The sequence below is a fragment of the Penicillium longicatenatum genome (genome assembly GCF_028827895.1).
Source record: "Penicillium longicatenatum strain IBT 33135 chromosome Unknown contig_7_segment0_segment0, whole genome shotgun sequence".
NCBI classification, from domain to species: Eukaryota; Fungi; Ascomycota; class Eurotiomycetes; order Eurotiales; family Aspergillaceae; genus Penicillium; species Penicillium longicatenatum.
In genome coordinates, this window is record NW_026643124.1 from 743,275 (window position 1) to 769,023 (window position 25,749).

At 49.2% G+C, this 25,749-nt stretch overlaps 11 protein-coding genes across 11 annotated transcripts; 5 read left to right on the forward strand and 6 right to left on the reverse strand.

Annotated features, from left to right (window-relative positions):
* Positions 1-127: 127 nt before the first annotated feature.
* Positions 128-627, forward strand: N7484_010554 (putative small nuclear ribonucleoprotein SmG; the record flags this gene model as incomplete). Its single annotated transcript, XM_057120941.1, has 4 exons — positions 128-157; positions 221-292; positions 444-518; positions 568-627. The coding sequence occupies 4 exons, from the start codon at positions 128-130 to the stop codon at positions 625-627; spliced, it is 237 nt and encodes a 78-aa protein (XP_056966695.1).
* A 435-nt stretch (positions 628-1,062) lies between these two features.
* On the reverse strand, positions 1,063-4,818 carry N7484_010555 (transcription initiation factor TFIID subunit TAF2; the record flags this gene model as incomplete). Its single annotated transcript, XM_057120942.1, has 1 exon — positions 1,063-4,818. One exon carries the CDS (start codon positions 4,816-4,818, stop codon positions 1,063-1,065), a length of 3,756 nt encoding a protein of 1,251 aa, XP_056966696.1.
* A 600-nt stretch (positions 4,819-5,418) lies between these two features.
* N7484_010556 (uncharacterized protein) lies at positions 5,419-6,982 on the forward strand (the record flags this gene model as incomplete). The annotated part of the gene is made up of 6 exons (XM_057120943.1): positions 5,419-5,446; positions 5,512-5,615; positions 5,681-5,806; positions 5,859-5,902; positions 5,952-6,029; positions 6,079-6,982. The coding sequence occupies 6 exons, from the start codon at positions 5,419-5,421 to the stop codon at positions 6,980-6,982; spliced, it is 1,284 nt and encodes a 427-aa protein (XP_056966697.1).
* A 274-nt stretch (positions 6,983-7,256) lies between these two features.
* N7484_010557 (metal-dependent hydrolase family protein) lies at positions 7,257-8,607 on the reverse strand (the record flags this gene model as incomplete). Its single annotated transcript, XM_057120944.1, has 2 exons — positions 7,257-7,916; positions 7,972-8,607. The coding sequence occupies 2 exons, from the start codon at positions 8,605-8,607 to the stop codon at positions 7,257-7,259; spliced, it is 1,296 nt and encodes a 431-aa protein (XP_056966698.1).
* Positions 8,608-9,184: 577 nt separating this feature from the next.
* On the forward strand, positions 9,185-10,822 carry N7484_010558 (uncharacterized protein; the record flags this gene model as incomplete). The annotated part of the gene is made up of 2 exons (XM_057120945.1): positions 9,185-10,380; positions 10,435-10,822. The coding sequence occupies 2 exons, from the start codon at positions 9,185-9,187 to the stop codon at positions 10,820-10,822; spliced, it is 1,584 nt and encodes a 527-aa protein (XP_056966699.1).
* A 159-nt stretch (positions 10,823-10,981) lies between these two features.
* N7484_010559 (uncharacterized protein) lies at positions 10,982-13,735 on the reverse strand (the record flags this gene model as incomplete). The annotated part of the gene is made up of 1 exon (XM_057120946.1): positions 10,982-13,735. One exon carries the CDS (start codon positions 13,733-13,735, stop codon positions 10,982-10,984), a length of 2,754 nt encoding a protein of 917 aa, XP_056966700.1.
* A 709-nt stretch (positions 13,736-14,444) lies between these two features.
* On the forward strand, positions 14,445-15,332 carry N7484_010560 (GNAT family N-acetyltransferase; the record flags this gene model as incomplete). The annotated part of the gene is made up of 4 exons (XM_057120947.1): positions 14,445-14,609; positions 14,693-14,752; positions 14,808-15,152; positions 15,198-15,332. 4 exons carry the CDS (start codon positions 14,445-14,447, stop codon positions 15,330-15,332), a joined length of 705 nt encoding a protein of 234 aa, XP_056966701.1.
* A 520-nt stretch (positions 15,333-15,852) lies between these two features.
* Positions 15,853-16,251, forward strand: N7484_010561 (uncharacterized protein; the record flags this gene model as incomplete). The annotated part of the gene is made up of 1 exon (XM_057120948.1): positions 15,853-16,251. One exon carries the CDS (start codon positions 15,853-15,855, stop codon positions 16,249-16,251), a length of 399 nt encoding a protein of 132 aa, XP_056966702.1.
* A 674-nt stretch (positions 16,252-16,925) lies between these two features.
* N7484_010562 (uncharacterized protein) lies at positions 16,926-18,767 on the reverse strand (the record flags this gene model as incomplete). The annotated part of the gene is made up of 4 exons (XM_057120949.1): positions 16,926-17,842; positions 17,896-18,384; positions 18,435-18,492; positions 18,678-18,767. The coding sequence occupies 4 exons, from the start codon at positions 18,765-18,767 to the stop codon at positions 16,926-16,928; spliced, it is 1,554 nt and encodes a 517-aa protein (XP_056966703.1).
* Positions 18,768-19,392: 625 nt separating this feature from the next.
* Positions 19,393-22,203, reverse strand: N7484_010563 (uncharacterized protein; the record flags this gene model as incomplete). Its single annotated transcript, XM_057120950.1, has 4 exons — positions 19,393-19,878; positions 19,932-20,013; positions 20,062-21,831; positions 21,890-22,203. 4 exons carry the CDS (start codon positions 22,201-22,203, stop codon positions 19,393-19,395), a joined length of 2,652 nt encoding a protein of 883 aa, XP_056966704.1.
* A 2,310-nt stretch (positions 22,204-24,513) lies between these two features.
* On the reverse strand, positions 24,514-25,605 carry N7484_010564 (uncharacterized protein; the record flags this gene model as incomplete). The annotated part of the gene is made up of 1 exon (XM_057120951.1): positions 24,514-25,605. One exon carries the CDS (start codon positions 25,603-25,605, stop codon positions 24,514-24,516), a length of 1,092 nt encoding a protein of 363 aa, XP_056966705.1.
* Between the last annotated feature and the right edge of the window lie 144 nt (positions 25,606-25,749).

A 25,749-nucleotide genomic window follows, 5' to 3' on the forward strand; every position in this document is an offset into this window, starting at 1 on the left:
GCTATTCTTCTTATCGCCTATCCGGACCCTGGAACAACCTAAACCCGGACACCGATACCACAGCACCGCGCGATAGGTTCCACTCGATTCTTGCCAAACCAGTAATCCAGTTACCAGCTTGCCCAAGATGCCTCAAGCTCAGCCGGAATTGAAAAAGGTGTGTCCTGATCTCCCATCTATTGTTTATCTCGTGTTTGACCTGCTGACAATTTCTGCGCAGTACATGGAGAAGCGGGTCTTCTGCCAGTTGAACGGCAACCGCAAAGTGATCGGTATCCTCCGCGGCTACGATGTACGTTCGACTCCCTCCTCTTGAAAAGATTGCGCTGGCTCAGATTGCTCGGTCCCTTTGTTGTGCGGTCTTCCAGCTTCGAAGACCAAGGACCAAGAATCTGGCAGACGTCCACCGCCTCAAAAGAACCATCACTCATTCGTTTCTCTAGGTGTTCATGAACATTGTCCTCGACGAGGCCTTCGAGGAGAAGGACGGTGGTGAGAAGGTCGCCATTGGCATGATTGTACGTTATCTAGGTCTACCTCTGCTCAACACTGAACTAACGGCAATAGGTCATCCGCGGTAACTCGGTCGTCATGCTTGAGGCCCTTGAACGGATAAACGACAAATAAGCACACCATGCACAATAAATGACATTTTCTTCGAGGGACACAAGCGCGCGGCTTTGACCGTGGCTGGGGATGATCATAATGGTACAGGGAGTTTATGGGTCGGTTGCTCGTCTGGGGACCATCAAAACCTTGTTTTTCTGTTTCTGCTTCCGCTCGATTGCTGTGGAAGTTTCCTGATAACCTGAATAAATACCACCGTGGGTTTAGCGGAATTTTACAAGATACCACGAATTTATGGTCCGCTCCAGTCTAGGTCTGCGCTGCAGCTACGTACGGTGAGACGTGCGATGGCATAAGAAAAGATATGATATTATGGAAGCAATGCATCGCCGTATTCGCGCCTAGAGTCATGCTTCTTCGCCTAATGATCGCATTTCGTCAAAAGGAACAGGTATTGTAGTAAAGTACATGGTGTTTGAAAGTAGGTATCGTGATTTATTTTGATTTTTGCCCAAATTTGAGCTTTAGCTTCAATGGGCCGCCAGTGGATGGCGTTGATGGCGTGGAAGGGCCAGGGGTCCTGGCTGCTGCAGGAGCGGGGGATGGGTTGGGAATGTGGATTTTTGGAAGGCTCGTGGCTGACGGGGTGCTTGGTGTGGAACTCGTCTTGGCCTGTTTGAATGTGATCCGGGGAGCAGGTGGCGGCATGCCTGGTTCATCACGCTTGCGCTTGATGGCGTCCTTTGAAGGACCCACGTTGGTACGAATTTTGTTGGAACGGAAGAATCGCACCTTGCCGTTGCCCATGTTTTGGACAGCCCAGAAGCGAGGGTAACGGAGGATGGCCTTTTTGGATGTCACAGGTTCAAACATGACGTTGCAGAGATCTGCAATTTCAGACATTTCGTGTAGTCCGATAGACGAGGAATTACACGCAGCCCAGAGGTATTCCTTCAATGACACATCGTGATAGAGTTCCTTTTTAAGAGCGTCAATTGCACCGGGAACAGTTTGACGGCGCGCCAAGTCTGCTTGTCGGACCTCAGTGGAGGATTCTTGTTCGATAATCAAGCCATCATTCTGGGTATTTTCGGGTTGTGGAGCGCGTCCGAATGCAATCATGGCTAAAGCCCGACCAAACAGCCGCTGACAATGATGGCGGACATAGGCAGACGAGTCGCTGGTCATAGTGAAAATAAGCCAGCGAAGGAGGTCTGGGATTTGAGAAATGTCAAGGTCAACAAGACAATCAAATGCTTGCACTCGAAGGAGGTCGAATGTGCCAGCGCGCGTGTAGGGAATGAACCGCATCAGATCTGTATCCTGAATTTTGGCCTGCATCATCTGCATTTGACACCGCAACGCAGCTCGTGCATACAGATTCTGATAAGAACCCGACCACTCATCCATTCTTCGGTACCGATCAAACTCGGCAACAGAATCCTTCTCGATCTGTTCTTCAGCCTGGGCTTCGAGAACACGCTCCATGTCAAAATGTGCCAATTCATCCTCTTGTCGAGACTCATTGCGGCCTTGCAGGGCATGACAAAGAGAGTTCATCAGCGAAGCCACATAATAGTTGTCCGAGTACGCGTTGTTAGAGTTATCGTTGAATTTCAGTTTATCAAAAAGAAAGCGCTTGACCCGCAAAGGGGTCTTACCGCTATTGTCGCGCACCTTCGAAATCGCCGCAGGGATCTCCTTTTGAAGAAGGTAAGCGGCCATGTCAGAGAAGTCATTGGATTTGGTCATGGGAGATCCTGGAAGGCAGAACAACTCCTGAAAAGCTCTCTCAAGATGGAAAAGCCCAATCCAATCCACTTCATCCTTCGCATGTTTGACCAATGCTCGCACGGCGGTTAGTCGGATTCCATGAAAGTAGCGACTATCCATGACGGTACGTGCGAAAATAGTGGAGATCAAAGGATGCTCACGCTGCGCAGCCATGTATTGGAGGGACTCCAATTGAGCAACCACATCTCGATCTTGCTGGAGCTGTGACAGGTACATGTAACCGGGCATTCCCAGGGACAATCTGCAGATCCATTCAAAGTCTGCATCCATACGAATCCATTCGTAGGACTCCTGGCCCATACGTTCCTCATCTTCCTTGGTCCAGTCAGCCAAGCGCCACTCTTGAGTTTCTTCTTCTGTTTGAAGAACGTCTCCGAGACAGTAAAGAAGTACTTCTTCTTGAGCCTCAGGGTCGCCGTTTGCGACAGCGCGTTCTCGTTGCTTCTTGTTTCGCTTAAGTCGCTTGTATTTAGTATTGTATGGAATATCGAACTTCGTGACGCCCTCTTTGATCTCCACGATATGCTCATACGGAGTGCCATCGGCTTCGTGAATCCGTAGCGTCATGGACCCAGTAAATACAGGTTGAAGAGCACCGGCCCAGACGTGACGAACTTCCTCCTTGACATCTCGCAGGAAGGCATTCTTGTCAAGGTCGCGTGCTGCTGGTTGATCACCCTGGACTTGCCTGATCATCATCTCGACTACAAGCTTCTTCTTGTTGAAACGCTGTGTGGCCTGGAAGCGGGGACACCCGGCACCATACACCCACTGCTGGAAGAAAACATCAAGCTTCGCATGACCGAGTCGTTCACATGTCTTTTGGAAGAGTGATGAGGTTACCGCCCCGTTGGGAATGTCACCCATGCGCGAGTTGAGAAACAGTCGAGAGATAATACGAGACATGGTAGCTTTGCCACTGGCCTTGGTCAGTCGGCGATCAAGAATGAAGAGCACCAGGGGTGCCTTCAGGGCAATGAACTGGGATTCGGATGGGTCAATCTTGAGGAAGTTTCCCATGTCGTAGATCGAAGGACGTTCGTAGTCCAACTCGCAGATCCGGTCGGACATTTGCTTGAGGCGAAACCGATATTCATTGTTTCCACAAAGCTTCTTCATGAATGTATCGGTGATGTACCATGCAACCCCAACTGTGACCCATGTATCCGCAGGTTCGTTGGGAATGATATTGATTCCAGTCCATTGGCACGCCAAAGCATGAACCAACGCCCGAGTGGAGTCATACATGGGGTCGATGATCTCTGCCGGGAAAAGAAGGTGACTGCTGCATATGGATAGACAAGCCGTGGGCAATGTGTCCGAGGCAACGTCGTCGACGAAACAGATCTTGTAACTGGAAAATGGATACGAGCCATACGACAAGGAGAAAAAGTCAATAGCCTGCGCCATGGGAAAGCTGGTATTTTGAACCTCGTCACCTCTGCCGGGTAGACAGAACGCGTGAAGGGGGATGGCATTTTGGCCGAGCTGTTCGTCCTGATCACTTTCACGGAAATCGGCCAGGTTGACGTACTCAAATGGGCCGACTGCGAATCCAAGTTGACGAGCGGAAAGAGGAGCGTAACATCCAAATGAGACAGTCTTTCGACTGGGATCCTTTGGGTCGACAATATCATCTGTCAACTCACCAGAGCATACCACAGACATGTCAAGCCCCTCGTCATCTGCTGAGACATGTCGAGTTTGAGCTTTTGAGCGAGAGCCTGAAGCGTCACGGGATTTGCGATCAAAGAGGTCTCCCAGGGTGGAAGGACATGATATCGAAATGTCCCAAGTGCAACGCGCGGCCGAATCATCCACACAGGGGAACAGGGGGCACCCAACACCCGTATCCAGCGAGTTTGTAGTGTAGACATGTGGATAACGACGATCCCCGGTGTCGACTCCAACAAATTGTAATCCATCGCGCACACGGTCGGCCACAAATTCGATAGTCAAAGTTAAAGCTTTGAAACGTGGAAGAATCGCCTCTGCCCCCCGACCACCCACCTGTCCATCCACATCATCACCAGCACCCTGGAGTGCAATTTGTTCCTGCGCTTCTGCCGAATATGGATCCAGCTCCTCAATTCTCACGCCTTTCGGAATGGCTATCTTCAACTCGGGGTCGCGTGGGCTTTTGAGAAGGGAATCAAGTTTCGGCGTTAATCGCTGGTGATATTGCGCTCCATAGAGCTGGATGTGTTCGCAAGGATCGGCATAGTCCCATGTCATAACAGATTTTCCATTCACGTTTATGCGCTTAATCTCGCCCTGGCGAAAGTTCAAATAGATACCCCTCAAGTCCTTCCGCTGCGGGTGAATAGTGATTTCGGTATTTCCCTTCAAGCTTTTGTTGATGAAGTCAATCTCGAGCTCGACCTTTTGGTGTGCGACACTGAATTCCATTCCTGGTGCTGGAGCGCCGCCGGCGTGCATTTCAACGACGCCCGGCATCGCGATATATCCTTAATGATTGAAAGCGCGTCGGGCGCTGTGACAACCATCAACCTTCATGCCCAGTCAAATCTAACAGGAGGGCATCACAAGTAACGAGTGGCAAGTGGTGAATGGATGAAGGTGAAGGTGAAGTTGAAGGGCGAAGTGAAGGACGAAGGACGCAATGAAGCAACGCCAGTTGCGCGTGACCGAAAGGGGCGTGGGCACGTGTCGGTACGAGTTCGGGACAGAGAATGGAAAGGCGATTCGAGGTTGACAAGATCAGCAATTCTTCACGGACTGATGCTGAGACCGAGAGACAACAAAACGCCGAAACAACCTTGCTGAAGTGGAGTGCTCGCGCGTTCCGACGATGCGGAGTGCTGCACGTGATCTCAGGCCGAAAATCCCTGAGTGAGACATTCTTGAGACCCTTATTTCCCTTAGCTATTTTTGGTCTGCCAGCTCCATTTGGTGCTTTAACCAGTACTATTTCTTCTTGTTTTTGACTTTTACTCCTGCAGCCTTGTCTTCCGACCAAAAAAGTGCGTGATATATAGTCCAAATTTTCCCGCTGCCTGAACGTGCACGCGTCGCGGCTCCCTTTCAAGATTCAAGATGGACGTCATTAAGCGAATGGTCCAAGGTTAGTTCAATTATACCGAATTGATCCAGGGGTTGATTATTGACCATGGAAATGTTTTTCTACAGAGACCCAAGATTCCCTCTCTGATGATGCGCTGCTCCCTCTCAAGTCCTACAAGTACTCCAGTGTCGACAAGTCACCTATTTCGAACTACATTCTCAAACACTACGTATGAATTCCCAATATGACACCCGGAACGTGGGATCAGGGGCATATGGCTGATTACTGCTACAGTGGAATGCCTTCGTTGAACTCCTCCCCATGTGGATGGCGCCCAACATGGTTACCCTGCTCGGATTCGTGTGGATTGTGGCCAATGTCTTCTTGATCGTGTTCTTTATGCCTGATCTTCTGGGACCGGTATGTATGGATGGAACTGCGGCGTGTAAGCGGTCACTAAATTGTTGCATAGGCCCCTTCGTGGCTATACTTCAGTTTCGCCCTCGGCATGTGGATGTAAGTATCGGTCACATTAAAGCGGTTGATGTCAACTGACACATAACAGGTACTCTACTCTGGACAACGTGGATGGTAAACAGGCCCGGAGAACGGGAACTTCCAGCGGGCTGGGAGAACTATTTGAGTTCGTACCGTCCCCAACTTAGCCATGGACCGTTGCTGATGAACAATAGCCACGGAATCGACTCCTTGAACTGTACTCTAGCCAGCTTGTTGGAGACTGCTGCTATGGGATTCGGTGCTTCCCAGCTTGGTGCCTACACCGCGCTTGTGCCTTGTCTGGCAATGTACTTCTCCACCTGGGAGACTTTCCACACCCACACCCTGTACCTCGGCTACTTCAATGGTCCGACTGAGGGTCTCCTCATTGCTATTAGCATTATGATTGCTTCCGGTATTTGGGGACCGGGAATCTGGGCGCAGCCGATTACCGATTTTATCAACATCCCGCAGATCTTCGGTCACAACTCCGTGAAGGATCTTTGGGTGCCGATCCTTGTCGGTGGCTTCCTCTTGGGCCACCTCCCAGGCTGTGTTATGAACGTGTATGCCGCACGTAAGAAGCAGGGTCTGCCCTTCACTCCTCTTCTCAAGGAGTGGGTGCCTATGATTCTGTTCACTTTTTGCAACGTCGCCTGGTTGTTCTCGCCATACTCGCACCTTCTGACTGACAACCACCTGGTTCTTTACTGCTGGGTTATCTCCTTCGTCTTTGGTCGCATGACTACCATGATTATCCTGGCCCACCTGCTGCGCCAGCCTTTCCCATTCTGGACCGTTTTGCAAGCCCCTCTCATCGGTGGTGCCGTGCTGGCCAATCTGCCCCGCCTAGGTTTCCCAATGGTTAGCGCATGGGTTGAGGTATGGTACCTGCGACTATACCTGGTGTTTGCCTTTGTGATTTACATGCACTGGGCCGTCCTGGTCATCAACCGCATCACCACTTTCCTCGGCATCAACTGCCTCACCATCCGTAAGGACCGATCCGTCGCTCGGGACAGAGTGTACCGTGATTTTGGTGAGGCTGGTCTGGGCGCCTCCAGAACCACCGAAGATGACGCTTTCAAGAGCCATTGAATTTTGTGAAGAGCTGATGCAATTTTCACGCATTTTCATTTAATGAAACATTAGACTCGGCTCCAGAGGAAGCCTGCCATGCACGTCGCCATGACGACGTCACGCATTGCATTTTGTTTATACGCCTTATATCTGTTGTAATTAGAACACCATACTGCCTTGATGTCTTATAGTGGCATGTCATGACCAATGGTCGCATTCGCAGCGGCTTGCTTGCACATATGTACTTATGCAAATCAAATGTTGTAATTTTATTATTTCAACCTCACTAATCTCACGCTTCGGCGGTCAACTTCTCCCAGCGGGATTCGAGAATCCGTCCATCCTTGATAACACCCATGATGCTTTCTTCAGCCCGATCGAGGACAGTAATATCCTCCAAGGGATTGGCGTTAAGGATCAACATATCAGCGGTAAATCCCTCCTTAATCTGACCCAACCGGTCCTCCTGCATGACCAGACGGGCAGCGTTGATTGTAGCACTGCGCAGGATCTGGATAGGAGTAAGAACCTTGCTGCGAACGGAGAATTCCTTGCTCTGAGCAAAGTGCATCGGACCCAGAAGATCAGTGCCAAAGCAGACAGTGACTCCAACGTCAAAGGCCATTTTCATCGCGCGCAATCCCTTCTCCAGAACCTCGTCGTTCTTTGCGGCACTTTCGGCCGGGAGGAAGTTCATCTGCTTGGACATGACGTGGGCAATGAGAGTGGGTGTCAAGAAGGTGCCCTTCTCTGCCATCAATTTAGCCGTCTCCAGGTCAATCAGGTTACCGTGTTCAATTCCACGGACACCCAGGTTGATCGCCTGTTGGATCGCCTGTGGTGTGTAGCTGTGACTTGTCACGTAGGTCCCAGCATTATTGGCAACAGTAACGATAGCCTTGATCTCCTCATCAGAGAACTGGACATGGTCAATGCGATCCGTAGGGCTTGCCTGTATAGATAAAACGATTAGACTTGCAAACGCATTCGAGGATCAGGTTACTAACCACACCACCACCTCCCATAATCTTGATAAAATCAGCTCCCTGCCGAAGCTCCTCACGCGCATACTTATAGCACTCAGCCGGCCCATCAACGATGCGACTAATGCCAGAAATAGTACCACCACAGCACAACTCCTCTGAATGCGGCCCCCGCATATCTCCGTGTCCACCGGTCTGCGAAAGCGCAAATCCGGCAATGAAAAGACGAGGACCAGGAATAACTCCGTCCTCAACGGCCTCCTTCACGGCCAGGCTGGCACCACCGCAATCACGGATGGAGGTGAATCCACGCTCAATCATGGTCTTCAGGACATGTGGCTGGCGCAAAAGACTGATTCGCTCGGTCATGTCTTTGTAGGCGCGGAGATCTGCCTCGCCGGGCACTACGGCGATGTGGACATGGCAATCAATCAGACCGGGACAGAGATATTTTCCGCTCAGGTCAATAATGTTCTCCTCGGGGATGTCTTCTGTGGCCGTCTCGCTTGTGCTGATTGAAGTGATCTTACCGTCGGCGACTCGGACGGTTGCATTGGGAATCAGGGCACCCTCGACCGGGTCGATGATTGTAGCATTTGTGAACACGAATGCCCTGTGCGGTTGACGCTTCCAGGGCTTGATGATACGGGCGATATCCATCGTGATGATTATAGGTATAGAATTTTTATTGAGAGAAGACAACTCAAAGCAGTCGAAAGATGGTCAGCCGGGTCCGCCACTATTTATTCTAAATCGGTTCCAAATATTCTGAACAGGCCCAATTTTCGACCTCGGCAAATCCAGCGACCGTGCAGTTTATATAACGTCGCCAATTTATGAAAACTGTGCACGAGGAACTGTGCAGCACGAAAGACCGCATGACCCAGCGTTGAGAGGTGGACCCCTTGGAAGATTATAGTCGAAGGAAGGTTCGCCCATACCGCGTTGTGATTGGTTATGTCGGCAAGGGCTGCACTCTGATTGGCTGCATCGGCATCCAGTCTATAGAACATCAATATCTCTCCGCGTTCTTAGCGAAGGGTTGGCAATCTTTCCAGACGAATCTGGCGCGACTAGTGGCGAGGAATTTCCCAGTCAAAGCCCTGATTGGGGAATCATCCACGCGTCTTTTACCCCAACATAGCGTAGCATTTATATCTTGATAAGGAATAGGTACATATACTACGATCTCGACCAAACCTGGAGAAAACAAGTCAACTATTTGACTAATCTTACCATGTCCTCCCCACCTACACGAACAGATACTTATGCCTCTGAAACAACGAAGCAAGATGCCATGACTTCAACAATCTCCATCCAAGACCAAGTTTCAACAACCCTTTTCTCTGAAATCCGCAAATATCCCAAAATTTCCGCCTACGCTCTAGGACTTGCCCTCGCCTTCCTCCTAACAGGCTACGACACCGTTATCCTCGGTACAATCACCGCTGTCCCATACTTCAAACTCGAGTTCGGCGCACTTTATGACGGATCCTACATCATCCCCTCAGCATGGCTATCAGTCTGGAGCGCCATAGCCCCCATCGGCTCAATGGTTGGAGCTGCAGCCGCAGGCTGGTTCCAAGATCGAGTAGGAAGACGTTGGTCACTAGCTGTTAGCTGCGTTATCTGCGCTATCGGTATCGCTATCGCCTTCTGCTCGAACCTTCCTGCTGAGATGGCGTCTAGACGGGGTACATTCCTTGTTGGCAGGGCTATCCAGGGTGTTGGTGTTGGTGGTGCAATGGCTGGTGCTCAGACCTATTTGTCTGAGACGGTCCCTGTTACCCTTCGTGGCTCGGCTATGGCTCTGAGTCCGACTTTCATGCTGCTTGGTGAGCTCATTGGGGCAGCGGTAATCTTTGGTTGCGAGCACATGAAATCTTCTTCTGCTTTTCTCATTCCTTTTGGGACGCAGTGGATTACTACTCTCTTGCCATTTGTGCTGGCTATATTCATTCCCGAGAGTCCCTCTTATTTGCTAAGGAAGGAGCAATATGAGAAGGCTTTGGCCTCGATGAGGTCGTTGCATACGGATCGCATCGACGTGGAGCCGTTGTTGGAACAGATGCGCCTGTCAATCATTCATGAGGAGCAGCTTTCGGCTGAGCTATCCTACCTCGACTGCTTCAAGGGTATCAACCTACGACGGACGATGATTGTTGCGTTTTCATTTACAGTGCCTAGCTTGTTTGGCGTTCCTCTCTTGGCGAGTGCCAGTTACTTCATGCAGGTTGTGGGTATGTCGTCCAGTCTCAGCCTTATCGTTCTTATTGTCGGCATTGTTCTGGGTCTTCTGGCCAATGGTGTTGGCGTTTGGTTGATGAGCCGCTTTGGACGTCGTCTCTTGATGCTTGGTACTTTGGCAGTCTCCACCATCATTTGGCTGAGTATGGGAATCGCAGGCTGCTGGTCTGGAAACATTGTCGTTTGGTAAGTCATTTCTTCGACCAAAGGAAAAATAATCACTAACCATTTTATTCCTAGGTACACTGCTGCATGCATGATGGCCGTAGTCATTGTCTGCGGAGTGGGTGCTTGGCCAGCATCATATGCAGTCTCCGGCGAGGCCTCTTCACTGCGTCTTCGTGCAATGACACAAGGAATCGGTGTCTTGTGCTACATGTTGTCTAACGTCGTCTTCAACCTCGTTCTTCCCTATATATACAACACTGATGAAGGTGATCTGAAGGGCAAGACTGGGTTCGTATATGCTGGGCTGTGCTCTATTGCTTGCGCTGTGACGTGGCTTATTGTGCCGGAGATGAAAGGCCGCTCGGCACTGGAGATTGATGCTATGTTTGAGGCATCTCTACCATGCAGACAGTTTAAACACTGGTCTGAGGGGGAATCTATGGATGGCGATAAGGCATGATAACGGCTCCGCGAAATGTTTACTTTGTTAATTTTCTTAATGTTTATTTGAAGCTTGTATATTTTGATTTAGAAGTTACTTAAATAAATAATATGATTCTATCTAAACAATCGGCCTAAACCCTTCCAATGTAAATCGTGATGATGCCCAGTCTTCCTTTTACAACTGAATCTTCACAATGTATGACCCATGTCCAACAGTGAAATGAGTCTCTCCATCTGCTTCAATGGACGACCCAGCCCGCTCCACATTGTAAGACTTCATAGCACCAGGAAGCCTCACCCGAGCGGTCGTTCCAAAAGGAACGACAACATTCAAAACCACGCTATCTTTCTCCTGCCGGAAATCAATGTCGATCAACCCGTACGGGCAATCAACCGTTCCATTCACATGTCCGAACTCAGCGCCGTAGGGCGGATCAATCTCGAATGACCGGTATCCATCCTCAATCACCTTCAAACCAAGCACGGATGTATAGAACCACTCGTAAATCGTGCCCAGCATATCATGACATTTACTCCGGCACTCATCTTGCCAGAATTCCAGGAGTGTGGTCTCGCCTCGGCGGAGGAAGCGCATGTACGAGGGATGCTCCTCTTGTCGAGCCATTTGTAGTACCAGGTCCGGTCGTTTAGCATCGGATAGCGTGTTGAAGAGATATCGAAGTCCGATTTCACCAGCGCGGATTTTGCCGTCTGAGACATCATCCAGGAATGCGGCCATCACATCCTTTTTATGTTCTTCCGGAACCAAGCCGATCTGAAGAGCCATTGCCTGGGCGATGGCTGTACGATCTCGTTGAGGAAAGTTGTCTAGGGAGGTGTAATATGCATAAGGACGTGATAGATCATCGGTAACAAGCAGGTGTTGGTTGTAAACATCATAGATGCGTTGGGCCCACTGCTTGAACTTTTCTTCCTCGTCAAGCTTTCCAAGCTCGCGAGCCATCATTTCAACGCATTGCAGACATTGGAAGTAGATGGCGGTCTCGATGTTGGCTTGATGGTTTCCAAAGGCAATATCGCGGCCCCAGTCCCCAAGGCCATGCTCGATAAGTCCACCCTTCCGCTCTTTCGTGCGCATATACTCCATGTATTGTACGGCAGCTGGGTATACCTTGGCGATGACATGTGTGGATCCGTAGTATCGTCGTAGAATGTCTGGAAGAAGACACACAGCACAGCCCCAGGTGATGGTATCGTGGAGAGGGCCACACATGTACCGAATCTCAGGAGCCATGGTGGGAACAAGGCCATTTGGCTCTTGCGCATCAAGAATATCATCGAGAATCTTGGTGTAAAGTGATTCCATATCACGGGTGTACTGTGTGGCTGGCGCGAGCAAATGTGTCACCTCCAGCCAACCGAACTTCTCGATCTGCGGACAGTCGGTATGGTAGCTGAAGAGATTGCTGCTGAAACTCCAGTGGAGAGCATTGAGGAGAGCATTGACATCCTCTTTATCTGTCTTCATAGTGCCAAGCTTCCTGGCGGCGGAAGAGATATGACGACCGACAACAGAATGGATGACAGGGAGACCCTCACCTGGGGTGAGAGATACACCTTCAATTTGAATGTACCGAGCGCTTGTAAAGCTGAAGTCTGGCTCCCACATCTCCGGTTCACCTGTGCCCGCTAGGTATATTTTGGAGAAAACACCGGTTTCGAACTCTTTGAAAAGAGGGTCTGGCATTAGGACAGTACCTTCGTCATTCACGGTTTCGGAGTACCGAACAATAATTTCAGACCCAGCGGAGCCTTCGACAATGACTTGGACCATGGTTGAAGCATTTTGCCCCAGGTCATAGCAAATAGTTCCTGGCCGAGGGCTGTATGTCTTGACTGGCTCGAAAGTCTCATGCAGTACAACAGGAGGTTGTGTTTGGTAGAATATGTGGCCTCGAGGCCCGGTAAGAGGTTTAGCCGGACTCCAATCACCGCCATCAAAACCAGGAGAGTCCCAGCCGTTCGGGTAAAGTCGTCGGTCATGATTCTCCGAAGCATAGATATTGGCCAAGGTAGTAGCACTCTTTCGCACAGACCATGTAGGATCAGAGATCAGAGTCTCATGTGTGCCATCTTCGAAGAAAAGATGAAGTTCACAGAAGAAGCAGAGCTCGTTTCCATATCTCACATATGTGTTGTCCTCGTACATTGGCCAAAAGAATCGATCATCACCTCCTTTATCACCAGCATAGAATCCGTTACCAACATGAGCCCCAAGAACGTTTTCTCCTGCCTGGATACGGTCAGTGACATCATAAGAGGTGAATTGAACACGTCGGTGGTAATTGGTCCACCCAGGATCCAAACGATGATTCGAAGTCGGCTGACCGTTCATGGTCATGTTGAAATGGCCCAAACCGGAGGCGAACAAAATCGCACGCGTAGGTGCTCGTGGTAGCTGGAATGGCTTCCGGAGGTAAATAGGCTTATCACCTCCATCACCAATCCAAACAGCCTTCCACCGATTTGCCTCATCCTCAAACCATGTTCGGAAGATGAGACTTGTATGCGGCATGTATGTCTGGTTCATGCTGTAAGGAGGCAAAAGTCGAGAACGTGGATAGCCCGTGAAAAAGTGATGGACGGGACTGTGGTGAGCATCGTTGCTCTGGGTCCACATAGTCACCCGCCAGTAGTAGCTGCAAGTCGAATTGAAGCTATTTTCTGGCTTGCAAATGATGTTCCTCTGCTCGGCGCTTTCCACGCGCCCTGAGTCCCATGCAAGTTGAGACAAATTCAGAGATTCATCTTCAAGAGCTGCAGGGTCCGAGCTCAGCACCACGCGGTAGGCAGTTTGGATGGCGTGGCGATCATCTGTTTCCAGTGTCCAAAAGAAGCGGATCTCATCGCTGTCAATTCCTAGCACCTCATCGAAACCGTGGATTCCACAGCGACCAAATTTCAACATGATGGCTATTGAATCAACAAAAATACAAAGGAAGCAATGAGAAAAAAGTTGACTTTGGACGAACTTTAGACCCTAAGATCGGAAAAGCCGATGTGGGGTAGTTCGGGGTCCTTCAACCCGAACTTGGTCGGCGTCGGCAGCCATTCAAATCAAACCAGAATCCAGCCGATGTCTCATTGTTCAAGGGGAAGAATGTTTCGGGTCATTAGAGAGGGGCCAGTGGCCGTGGATTGACCAATGTGCCGAAAGGTTTGCCGTGATTCCATGAAAAGTTCCCCGCTTTCTCCACATCTGGAGATTTGCGTCAAGAGCTCTGTCAGGTAGATCTATGGAATGCTTGCCATTGTTAAAACGTACCATGCAGCGACCACTGGGACCATTGTGAATAGTATGTATGGTCTATGGGGAAAATGAGATATTAGAGCCAAAAATGTTCACCACTCGTGCATGGCAACAATGGCATTAGTGTTTGCCAAGGGTTTGAGCTGATGGTCAGTACAAGGACTTGCGTTTTGGAATTTAAATATTGAATGAGATGAGCGTGAGCTTTTTATATGGTTTTTTACCATGCCAGCCTTAGGGACGTTTGCTTTGAACACGAGGGGTTGAAATTCTGTCAAAGTACCAGCGTCAACCCAGCACCTCCTCCATTCCTCCCTTGCAAATTTATTATTATCATCTACAACTGCAACGACATCTAATTTAAAGGATGAGATACAAATGCAGAGTCATCTTGATCCCTTGGGATTATGAATCCGCCGCTCACCGGGCAGTCCTCTTGAAGCAGCGAGAAGATTGCGGTTGGCATAATGAAAAGGTCGAGAAGGAATGGAGGGAAGCCCAAGCAAAGGGTGACAAGTGTATCTACTGGATAGTGAGTTAAGGAAGAATGCGAAGCTCTATCTGATGCTATACCGAGATTTTGATCTGCGGACGCGATTGCTAACCATAAACAAGGTGCTTCTCTCTGATGACTCGCACATGACCGAGGAAATGGAGTGTCATCTTCGCTTCAAGGTAAGTTCATTATATTCCAGATTTCTAGGACATAGCGTTAATAAATGCTTTACAGGCGAGCGAGAGACTGCGAGACACGGCTCGATCAATCAATGGCGCTCCCCGGTGGGCATCCCAGCAAGCCTTCATTCCCGTTGGACATATCTCAATTGATCGCTTGAACGCAGAGACAAAGCACGTGAATCTGAATATTCCTTCCATCGGGGTATTCTGGATTAAGACTTTCTACGTTAGTCACTCTGTGCAGGGCCAGGGTATTGGGCGGGCCGCGATGGACGAGGCGGAGAAGATGGTCGTTAGAGAGCCGTTCAATGCTCGGGTCTTGATGCTTGATACCATCCAAAGAGATGATAATCTGCGTGAAGAGTTTGTTAAAGCAGCCTATGGGTCTCTGCCAAAGGTAAGATTTGGTCCTTGGATTCTGGAAGCAGCTAACGTTTCGAAGATCCAGAGCCAGGATTGGTATGCACGACGAGGTTATCGTGTGATTCGAACGGTGCAGAATTTCTACACGATTTTGGACAGAAGTGGCAAGTCCTGGGACACTAAGACGGTTTTCATGAGAAAGGACATTGCTTGAGCGCTGGAATTTGGGGACGCAAAGACCTCTTTATGAAGGGTCATATCCTGACCGCTGGGACCTTTGTTCTGGCAAAATCAATAATCGGAGTAAATAAGAAGCACATTTAAATGGACCATTAAATAAGATTCAAGGGTTATCCCGTCCTTGTGCATAACTTTCATATACACCAAAGAGAATAGAGCTTGACGGACCTTGACACCTGAGGCCAAAGCGGGGGAATATGCGCTCTAACCAGATCGGGTTGACAGCATCCCCAGATCGATAAGAGCTCCAAGATCCTTATCTCTCTTCAGCCTCTCTTCTCACTGCGTATCAGGAAACCTTGCACAAAATGTTTCCAGATAATCATGGCCAAGAAGGAAGAGTCTTACACCTAGCAGCCTAAGGCCAAGGCCATTCCAGCATTGGTTCGCGTTACCCCGCATTCAAGATCCCAGTTCCTGTCCGCCTGACGTCAGTTCAGTATTCACCATCTAGTTATCCCTTCCTCTTCATCATCCCGGAAAGCAACTTCACAATGGCCTCTAGAACAATCTATCTGATCACATCCCGCAATAGCGAAGCTCAAAGATCACACTTCGCCATTTTTGTCCCTTCCGAGCGAGATCGCGAGCATGGAACCCTGATCCAAGCTGTCGGAGCCCCGATGGCGGGCTATATCCTTGAGTTTAAGCGAAATTACTCACCGGCCGATTCGATGGAGAAATACACTCTTTTTCCTATCGGGGATGTTGATCCTGCCAATATTGTTGATCCGGTGCCCGGTCCGAAGTGCAGTGACTGCACGCCGCGTGGTGTTATAGAGATCGCTGCTACGGAAGTACCCACTCCGGGTATTAGTGAGAACTTTCTGGCGCCTGTGAATGATGTGAGTCGAGATCCCCTGTTGAAGAAGCTTAGTGTTAATGCGATGTGATCTTTTAGACTAGTAATAAGCGGTGTCAGGAGTGGACTATGGAATATATTCGTCATCTTGTTGGGAAACGGTTGATTGGGTCGGATGCTATTCGGACCGTGCAGTCTAAACGCGATCCACCTTATCATGGCGTGGGCTTACAATCCACTATACGCCGCTACTGAGCTACTTTTGTGGGGTGGTGATCGGTCGCCAGTGGGTACTTCCAATCATTCTACCCAGATCCTCACATCACACGGTTGAGTTTTGTTTTGCACGAGTAAATATACGCTAGATAGCACTATTTGAGGCTCGGAAGGAGTTGGTCGTTATTGGGTTAATGCCCTGTACAATTTTATTAAATTATGATATCAGCCCTGACGCCTAACTGTTATGTCTCGCGATGCCTGCGTTAACAACGGACGGAACTTCTCAAGGCTTGTCTAGCAACTGCGTATCTACGCCGTATCTGACCATGCGTCTTCAAGAAAAGCCTAGGAAAATATTGTTATAGATTTTGCCACTGCATCCATCCCGTTTTGAACATGATCTTCCAATGCATCTGGATGTATTTTGCCAATTTGTCCCAGCACGCGCCAATTCGGCGCGACGACTAACGAACATGACGCTTCGTAAACCCCATGCAAGTCGCTTTTGTTTAACTAATATCATCCCACATAGTTCGACCGTTGCGGCTAAACAGGGCCGGCAGACTCGGTCCTCGACGCCTTCCGCGGTGGACCGCTGAAAAGGCTAAAGGGAATGGCAGTCAAGCCAGCTTGAAGCCCAAGAACCAGGGTCATAGTCCCCCAACCACCGTTGACACGAATCGGACCAGCCATCATAGGGCCCAGAAGCTGGCCTGCCGCAAAGGACATATTGAACAGTGCGTAGGCCTGGGCAATAGGGCTCTTTTCTCCGAACACCCCTGGGAATTCAGCTTCGTAATCCGTAATTACTTGCGATACCTCCATCATCGCAATGATCTCGATGGTGACAATTGTTAGACCCAAGACGAGCAAAAACACCACCAACAAGGCTATATGGCCGGGTGAATATTCGGTGACGAGTCGCATCAAGATCCAGGCGACGCAGCAGCCCACGAAAGACAAGGTACCTAGGATGCGGACTCCCATTGAGTCGATTAGCTTGCCAATCTGCACTCCGGCAAAACTTGGTACGGTTAAGGCAAGAAATATTAAGCCGGCTCCCTTGGGGGTCCAGCCAAAGGTTTCCATGGTAAATAATGGCAATGACTGAAAAATTGTTAGTTTCGAAAGGGAGAGATGGAGCCATATACGTACAGTCTCTAAGGCCGAGAGTGTGATTGCCATGGACGTTGTCGCCACCAGAGAAAGTGGCAGTCGTGGAGTTCGCAGAAGACTTAGGATAGTCGCATGTTGCTCATTATCTTTCGCAGGGTGCTCAACAGACTGTGAGGAAGGTCCCAACAGAGGAGCATCTTCCCTCTCACGCTCCCGTCGAGATAATCGGCGCGGATGTCGAATGTCATTGGCATTGAAAGTATCATAAAGATTGTCTTGACAATCGGAATCAGAGTCAGAGTGCTGAGCAGGTTCAGGTTGAGGTTCAGGTTTACGATGATCGACCTCTGTGGGGAAAAGTCAGAACCGGCTAGACAAGAAAATCTGGGAGGAATCATACTTGGCAATTCAATCATCGCGAACCGCAACACAACATCCACCACAATCAATATCACTGGGATCGCAAAACATCCATAGTACCCAAACGTGTCATGAATATACCCACTGACCATGGGTCCGAGGAGAAATCCCCACGTCAATCCAATGGTCGTGGTCCCGAGCGCCGCGCCGATCCGCTCTGGGGGCACATTATCAGACACGATAGCAAGACCAACGACCCAGACAGCTGCAGCCGAGAATCCCTGGAGACCGCGCGCAATAACCAGGATCGGGAACGTGCGGGCAAAGGCAAAAAGAGCTGTGGATGTTCCCAAGGCAATAAGTCCGAGGACAAAGGGAAGTTTTCTCGAGGAAGATTTGTCGGCGAAATACCCGAACAGCGCTATATCCTTTAGCTTGGATTCAGATGGATGGAATTGATTGGACTTACGCGATCCAGCGAGAAGTGTACCACCATATACAGCTAACAGTATCGAAACAAGGTATTGTGCTTTGAGCAATTAGCGTGACAGATTATATAGAAGAGACGGGATGAGCTACCATCTTGCGGACGAGCACCTACTCGCTCAACAAGCGCAACCGGAATAATAGGAACGATCTGCAAAATTAGTTACACGACATACAAAGAGCATTTCAACCCCGGAATGGAGGTCTGAAAGCTCAAATGGAATGAAATCAACCTACCACGCCATAAATAAAAGAATCCTGTCAGGGTAAAGCATGTTAGCGACCGCCCGACCCACCAGAGCAATCCCTAGCAAAAAGAGGCAAAAAAGAACCTACAGTGAAAATCGCGATCGACACGGTCAGCACGAGAAAGGTCTCGGACGACCGAAGATTAAACAGCCACGGTTTCTGGTCCGGATTCCCCATCGTGTGCATTGGCGAAGGTTGAAGAAAGTGAAGTTGGGAAGAGGGGCCAGAGCTCGAACCATGGTAGCCGATCAATGATCTGCGATCGGGCACGGGCACTACCCATTCGCAATTGGCAAACAGGGTTTCAGGCTGCAGAACAACGCCATTCGCCCCCGTTGATTCCCTATTGATGACGGTTATTATGCTGTGTGATGTGATCGGTCAAACCGTTCAGTTGAGCCACCCTGGCTTATTCCCTTCGCGGTATGAGTGCTAGGTGGCGTTGACACTCGTGTCATGATCTCGGCTCATGGCTTACACGAATTAGAAACGTAACAGCAACACAAGTACCTGTACCTGGAATAATGCATTTTTAATAATGATGTAGCTTGAATAAATCCCACCCAATGCAATCCCAAAGCTATGAGCAATACCCCCGGATATACCCTGCGCCATGCTGCGGAGTCATGAATCTTGACCCTCCAAATGTACACAATGCGGAATGCAGAATGCAAAAAGCAAAACAAAAGAAAAAACAAAAAAAAAAAAAACAGAACAAAAACAAAAAGCAAGAAAAGCAACCAAACCGGCGAATATGTCCGAAAAGCAAATGCAAATGCAAGTATCAGAGCCAAGTGGCCAATCACGGCGAATATTCGTACCGCCTCCAGTTATCACTAACCCACCACTGCGCAGCCCTTGCAGCCTCGTTAACCCACTGAACAGCATCAGATCCATGTCGCATCGCAACACCAGATTTGAGAGATTCCAGATCAAACGATTTGATGGGTTTCTTCTCATGCGGATCAGACTCGATCTCGGTGAATCGCCACTCCACCTCTGGAACAAGTGGAACAATTAGTCTGTATGGTTCTGAGGCCGAGCGCATGGCGACCATCGAGCCGCCGGTGTTCATAACGGTGAATTGCCAGTTTCGAGTCTGATCGTTTGAGGCGATGATAGGGCGGATTAGGGATTGGCCTTCGTAGAGGGGCAAGAGAGATGTGATGGCCTTGTCACTATTCGAGGAGACGGACTCGGATTGTTGGAGGAGGTCGAGGATTGTGGGGAGGATTTGAATTGAGGTTGTTGAGGAGTTGATTTGGATTGGGGGAAGGTGAGGGTGGGACTGGGGTTGTTAGTATAGAGTAAACCTTGAACTGGTGATGGTGGTGGACTTACAATGACTAGTGGAACGTGGAAGTTGGCGACGTGCGGGTTATCGTAGGGAGTGATGCTGTTATCCTCGAGAAGAGAGAGACCACTAACAAGGTTAGAACGGAGCTTGCAAAAACTGGAAGAAAGTACTTACTGGTCACCTGTCATGATAACGAGGGTCTCGTTGGCAACGCCGGTCTCCTCGAGAATATCGAGCACGGTACCGAACCACTTATCGTTGATACCAATCGTGTTGAGATATTTGTTGATATCTTCATTATTTCCGCCCCAGGAAGAGCTGATCAGCTCTTCATATTTCTTGCCGGGAGTATCCCACGGGTGGTGGGTCAATCCAGTCAAGTGCTCAAGGAAAAGCCGCTCATGATTCTCTTCCGCGTGGGTAATAGCATCCCGGAAATAACTCGCCAGGTCATGATCAGGGTAACCCCAGAAATTGAACTTTTCGCCGTGGAATGACGTATCGTTTAGGTGTTCTTTATCGATAGACTCGACAGTAATAATATTCTCCGACTTGAAACCCAGAGCAGGCGTGAGGCGGTCTTGGTGATCGTACGAATCGGTAATCGACTGCATGAATCGTGGTCGCCATGGCCAGTTGGTGAAGTCAGCACTGGTGCTGTCGTTTGTGCTGGCACTGAGGACGTCAAGGACATGCGGCATGCAGGGTTGGTAAATGTGGTGCTCGTATTCGTGGTTAAAGTCCATGACTAGTGGCGAAAGACCGCAAGTCGTTCCTTCGATACTCTTCAACGTGAAGGTGCCGGCAGTGTATGAGTTGGTAGCATAGATACCACCGTACGGTTTCACCGTTTCGTTCTTGTGGAAGCCGGACTCTACGCCAGTGAGACGCTCAGCAGTGTGAGTAAGATTATTCAAGCGCTTCTGGACATCCTCCGGAATCTCCCTGTCCTTGTATGAGTCCAAAATCCGTTCGTGCATATATGTACCGTTTCGCAGCGGGAAAACGTCAAACCGAGTGCTTTCCATCTTGAAGACTAGAACGTGCTTGATCTTGAAGTCTTTGCTTTTCAGGACCGCGCGAAGAGGCTCGAGCACATCCTCGTCCAAATTGGAGATGTGGATAGGATCTTCAGTCGAATTGTAATGCTTATGTTCAAATGCACCTTCAGAGGAAAGCTTCCAGTCTCTGAAACCGGGCCAATCGCCCTCTGGGAACCAGTCGAACTCCGGTGGCGTAGTCAAAGCAGTCAATTTTCCATGCAACTCATGCTCCTCGGTGATACCCGCCAATTTGGTCTGCGAGTCGACGCCGCTGAATGGGGATAAGAATATAGTCTGGGAAAGAAAGCCATATGATTCATTTGCTGGACGGAAACATCGCAAAATGAGCACGAAGAGGGTGGCCGCGATGACAAGGGCGGTCTTAATCCCGGTCTTGATCACCTTCGCATGGCCCCATTGTTCCATCTTCGTGGGCTGGGCATCCTGTGCTGGTTCTTCGAGTAGCGGGGCCGAGTTTGACATGATTTTATCTTCTTCGTCATAGTCGCTCAATGCAAGTGGCTCATAGATCTTCATATTGGCGAGGAATTGTTTGCCGCGAGCGGTGCGACTTAAAACGCGCTCTACCACCGGCTGGTATCGAATCAACAAAGCGTCGACTGCCGGTTTTGCTGCCTGCGACGTAGGTCTCCACACTGCCACAGCAACACGGCTCCAGATATCCACGATAGCTTCCATGCCATTATATGGATATGGCGACGCGAACATGGACGCAACCAAGAGCAAAGCTTCGACAATCACGAGACCCGTCAGGCCGGTAAGCAGGGTGTTGACAGCGGCGGGATCGGCGTTAAAGGAGCCTGCTTGGCGCCAATGAATTTCCGCTCCAGTAAGAATATAAAAGGATGTGTTTGCGGCCGCCATGACGGAGATGATGAGGCTTCGGAAGTACCCGGTTAGCCATGTACGTCGATCTCTTTATCGATAGACACACTTACCTGGTACATACTACCACCAATCCAGCCAGAATGCGCGTGATCCTCCATTGGAAATTCTGCGTCAATGCGTATCCAGCAAGCAGAAAGAAGAAGTCCTGTAGGAAGAATGTGGAACCCCACAAAATCAACTTTTGGAGTGGTACTGAGTCCCAATGAGCGTATATGTGGAGTAATTTGGCACAGATGACAGTCAAGAAAAGGAATGTAAACCAGAACTTCCGCGCGATGTCCCAATTCAAAGTACCCTGTACAGCGCGGGCAGGAAGTGCACAACAGACAAAGCTGAGGCAATCGGAAGCCCGGCCCGCGAGCATGTTGAAGTTAGGGTGGATATCGGGGTCTCTCAGTCGGAAAGGACGGGAATATCTTTACAGAAGCATTAAAGCATTAGAATATGGCGAACACGGAACCTATTCACAACGGAGTCGCAAAAGCATTTCAAATCAGATCTCGGATCATCCAGCGCGATCCGGCGGACTAAATAGATTTAATGGAATTAATAGAACATGGGGAAAGGGACCAATCGCTATGCTCCGCCCCGTACCAAGTAGAATGGGAATTGCTTGTGGAGCGTCAGACCCAGCGAGGGTTTCATCCAAGCCTTCTAGGTCATGCGGTGTTTTTCCTAAAGGAGAATCAGGGTCCATCGGTAATATCGATTTTTTACCTAAGAGCAATGCACTAAGACTCATTGGCTCTACATAAAATGCTGCACCGGCCTCTATGGCTCGGAAGTGTGCTGTCTCCGTCCCGTTGCTTCTCCACAAGGTCTCACTTTTCCCCTGCGGACCATAACGTGGCGATGGTAGAGTTTTTATGGGGATTGTTTGGGAATCAGAAGGGCTTGGCATTGGAGTGCAACGCTTGAATTAGAGTTCCGTGTCACTATTGTCCTCGGACAACGTACGCAGGATCCAGAGCATAGAGTAGTCTGTAGGTCCATGCGATGGATTCCAAGTGCCAACGCACACCCCTGAAGAGTCATACTCTGTGACCGAAGCTTCCGGCCAGACCCCAAGCCCATTAGTCTAGTACAGGCTCATTTTCCTATCATTGTACAAGTTCAGGGGCAAATGTGACTCCTGCAGCTCTAGTGCAACCTATGATCAATAGTTCGCTTTAAATTCCAGGCACGAGCTCACCTACCACAAAAGGATTGCGGCTCAGATTGACAATGCTTGGCTTTTTCTTCTCTTTTTTTTCTCTCATGTGGGTCACACGACCCTTTGACCTTGGTCGAATCACCGGTCAAGTCCGGTAAGACTCGCAAGGGTTTTTGTGTTTAGGCGGTGGCTTGGCAACTTCCATAAAAATAGCCGAGCGCACCGTTCGGTTCGCTATTCTGTTGCTGTTTGCATAGAGCTCTCGTGAGCTGCTACTGTACTAATCTCACTTGAGTTAAATGACGGAGTTCAGAATTTGCAAATTTCAACTTTGGTTGGAGCAGGATTGGATTTGTGGAGCGAGTGGAGACAGGTCTACTGTAAAAATAACTTCTCAGCATACCCGCACCCGAACTCCGGACGCTACAAAAACACAGTGGGCTTTTCAGGAGTTTCTCGTGCAGTTTCATACTGGAACAATGATCAGGATCAAATGGATTTTATGCCCAAGTGGACGTCAAGAATCTCCAAATGACCCGAATACACGCTGACTTGTCTTGGGGCAATACAGCGCTTTGTTTGCTTCCCCCCGCATCAGCCCCCTTTTCGTCTCCTGAACTTTGATTCCAGGGTCCATTATGCACCAAGACTTCGATAGTTTGCATAATAGGCCTTGAAATGCGGAAATGAGATGCCTCGAGACAGGTCCACCCGCATGTGTAGCTGCCCAATTTGTTTAGATTCAGGGTCCTGGTAAGGCTGAACGTTAGACTTGCTGAGTTGTGCTGTAGACTTTTAGGATTTCGCGTTGGCGATAGTTTGCCTCGGCTGTAACCTTGATGCAGGATAATGGGTGTCTCACCCTGATGATTGCCTCATAATATTATGCGGACTACATTTCAATTCTCTTATACCTCTCACATGAGCTAGGGCAGTATGCTTCTCACTACAAACAGATTAGATACACTTCCAACGCCACGTTTCATGAATATTCTACATCTTTTTCATCATTTAGCGTGATATGAAAGTAGTATCGTTTCACGTGCCCCGCCGTTCAAAGCTTCATCGTGTAAAGCAAAGAACATGAAACAACCCCCACAAGTGACTCAGACCATAGCTAAGATCGTCGCGATCTGCGATCTTTTCGGGATGTACCCGAATCGTTGCAGCCTACCGAGGCGCTAGGGTGAAACTCAAAGATTGGATTCATTGCTGCCTGGTGAAATCTCTAATTGAGCTTGTTAAGCCGTGGCACTGAGGTTGCACCCTGAGTATGTGATTCGGCCTGCATTTTCATTTCACTCATCAACCTTGTTAACTGGCCAAGAGCCATGGAAGATGCAGCCCACGGGTGGGAGATAAGGATAAGCTTTTTTTCTGGGTCAAGGTACAGCTCAAAAGTACACCTGCAGATTTCATGGAATTACTTCCTTACTATTTCTTGGCTTGCATATGCAGTACACAACGTTACTTTTTTCAAAATCAAGGCAATAAACCAAAATTCCTCATGATCCCAAGTTCCTAGTGGGCAAAGACAACCGATTGCCCTTCAATCCTTTCATGTTGAGGACGATAGCTTACTCCATCAACTTTTAGTCCTTCTTCATTCATCAATGTGATGGTATCCCCATGATCCGAAAGAGGACAATCCGGAATATCGAACGAATGACTTGCCAGAGGATCTAAAGATGCATCGGCCGGCAGTGTCTGGAACTGCCCAGTTGAATTCACGATCTTCCAAGAAGACAGGGGCTTCTTGTGGTTCGTCACATTCGTAAGAGTGACTGATCTGCGTCTGGGTTGGCTACCGATAGAATTCACCGACGCCTCATCGATTGTCACAGAGTTCATTAAGTTGACGTGCGTTCCTATATGACTTAGATAGTCACTCCAGACCCCTGATGCTATGGCATGTCCGGAAGAGTTATCTGTGTGGACAGCTTGCGATGCGAATCCGGTGAAGTAAGCCAGCCACCGATCCGAGCTCGGGTAATGAATCAATAGTCCTCCATCCTGGAATACACCGTCATCATGCTTCCATTCCTCAATATTGCCTTGGTTCATGTGCAAATTGTGAATACCCTTGAAATCGATGAACCGTGCGCCGAAGAGGTAAAGATCGGCATGCTCGTTGATGGCTTTTTCAATCTCAGGTTCAATGGCATCAGCGCTATTGTTTTCTGGATCTGGGTCGTCGTGCGCTAGGATTCGACCGGTGTTGATCCTAAACAGGTTGCTCCTGATGTAGTCTGTTCTGAGGCCGATAGGATTCTGCTCTGTGTCGGCGAGAGGATGGAATCCTAATGGGAGGGATGTGAGACTGTTGATGATAGGGTGGTCGTTGAAGTTGTGGTCTATCCAATAGGCGAGTCGAGATTCCTTCTTGTCTCCAGACTTGATGTTGATGTTGGCTCGAACGAGGCCGGGAATTTCCTTGTTCCTTTGGCTGGGCTTATGCGATCTGTGGCGAGAGTGGTAATATGAATGCTTGGATGTGTCGCCTCGATCATCGATGTATAGTAATAAATGTGGATTTACAGACTTATCCTCGCGGTGTTCGATAACGTAGTGCGCTGCATTTGCCTTCCACACACCGTAATCGTTTACAGGCATATTGAAGACAGTAGAATAAAATCCAGGGAATGGGGGATTTTACGTGAATAAGATTAAACAGGTCAGTTCCCAGAATATGCGTGACAACTAACTATTCTGACGGATATCGCGAGGTTGATATGAATTATAGCTGGGGTGACATCG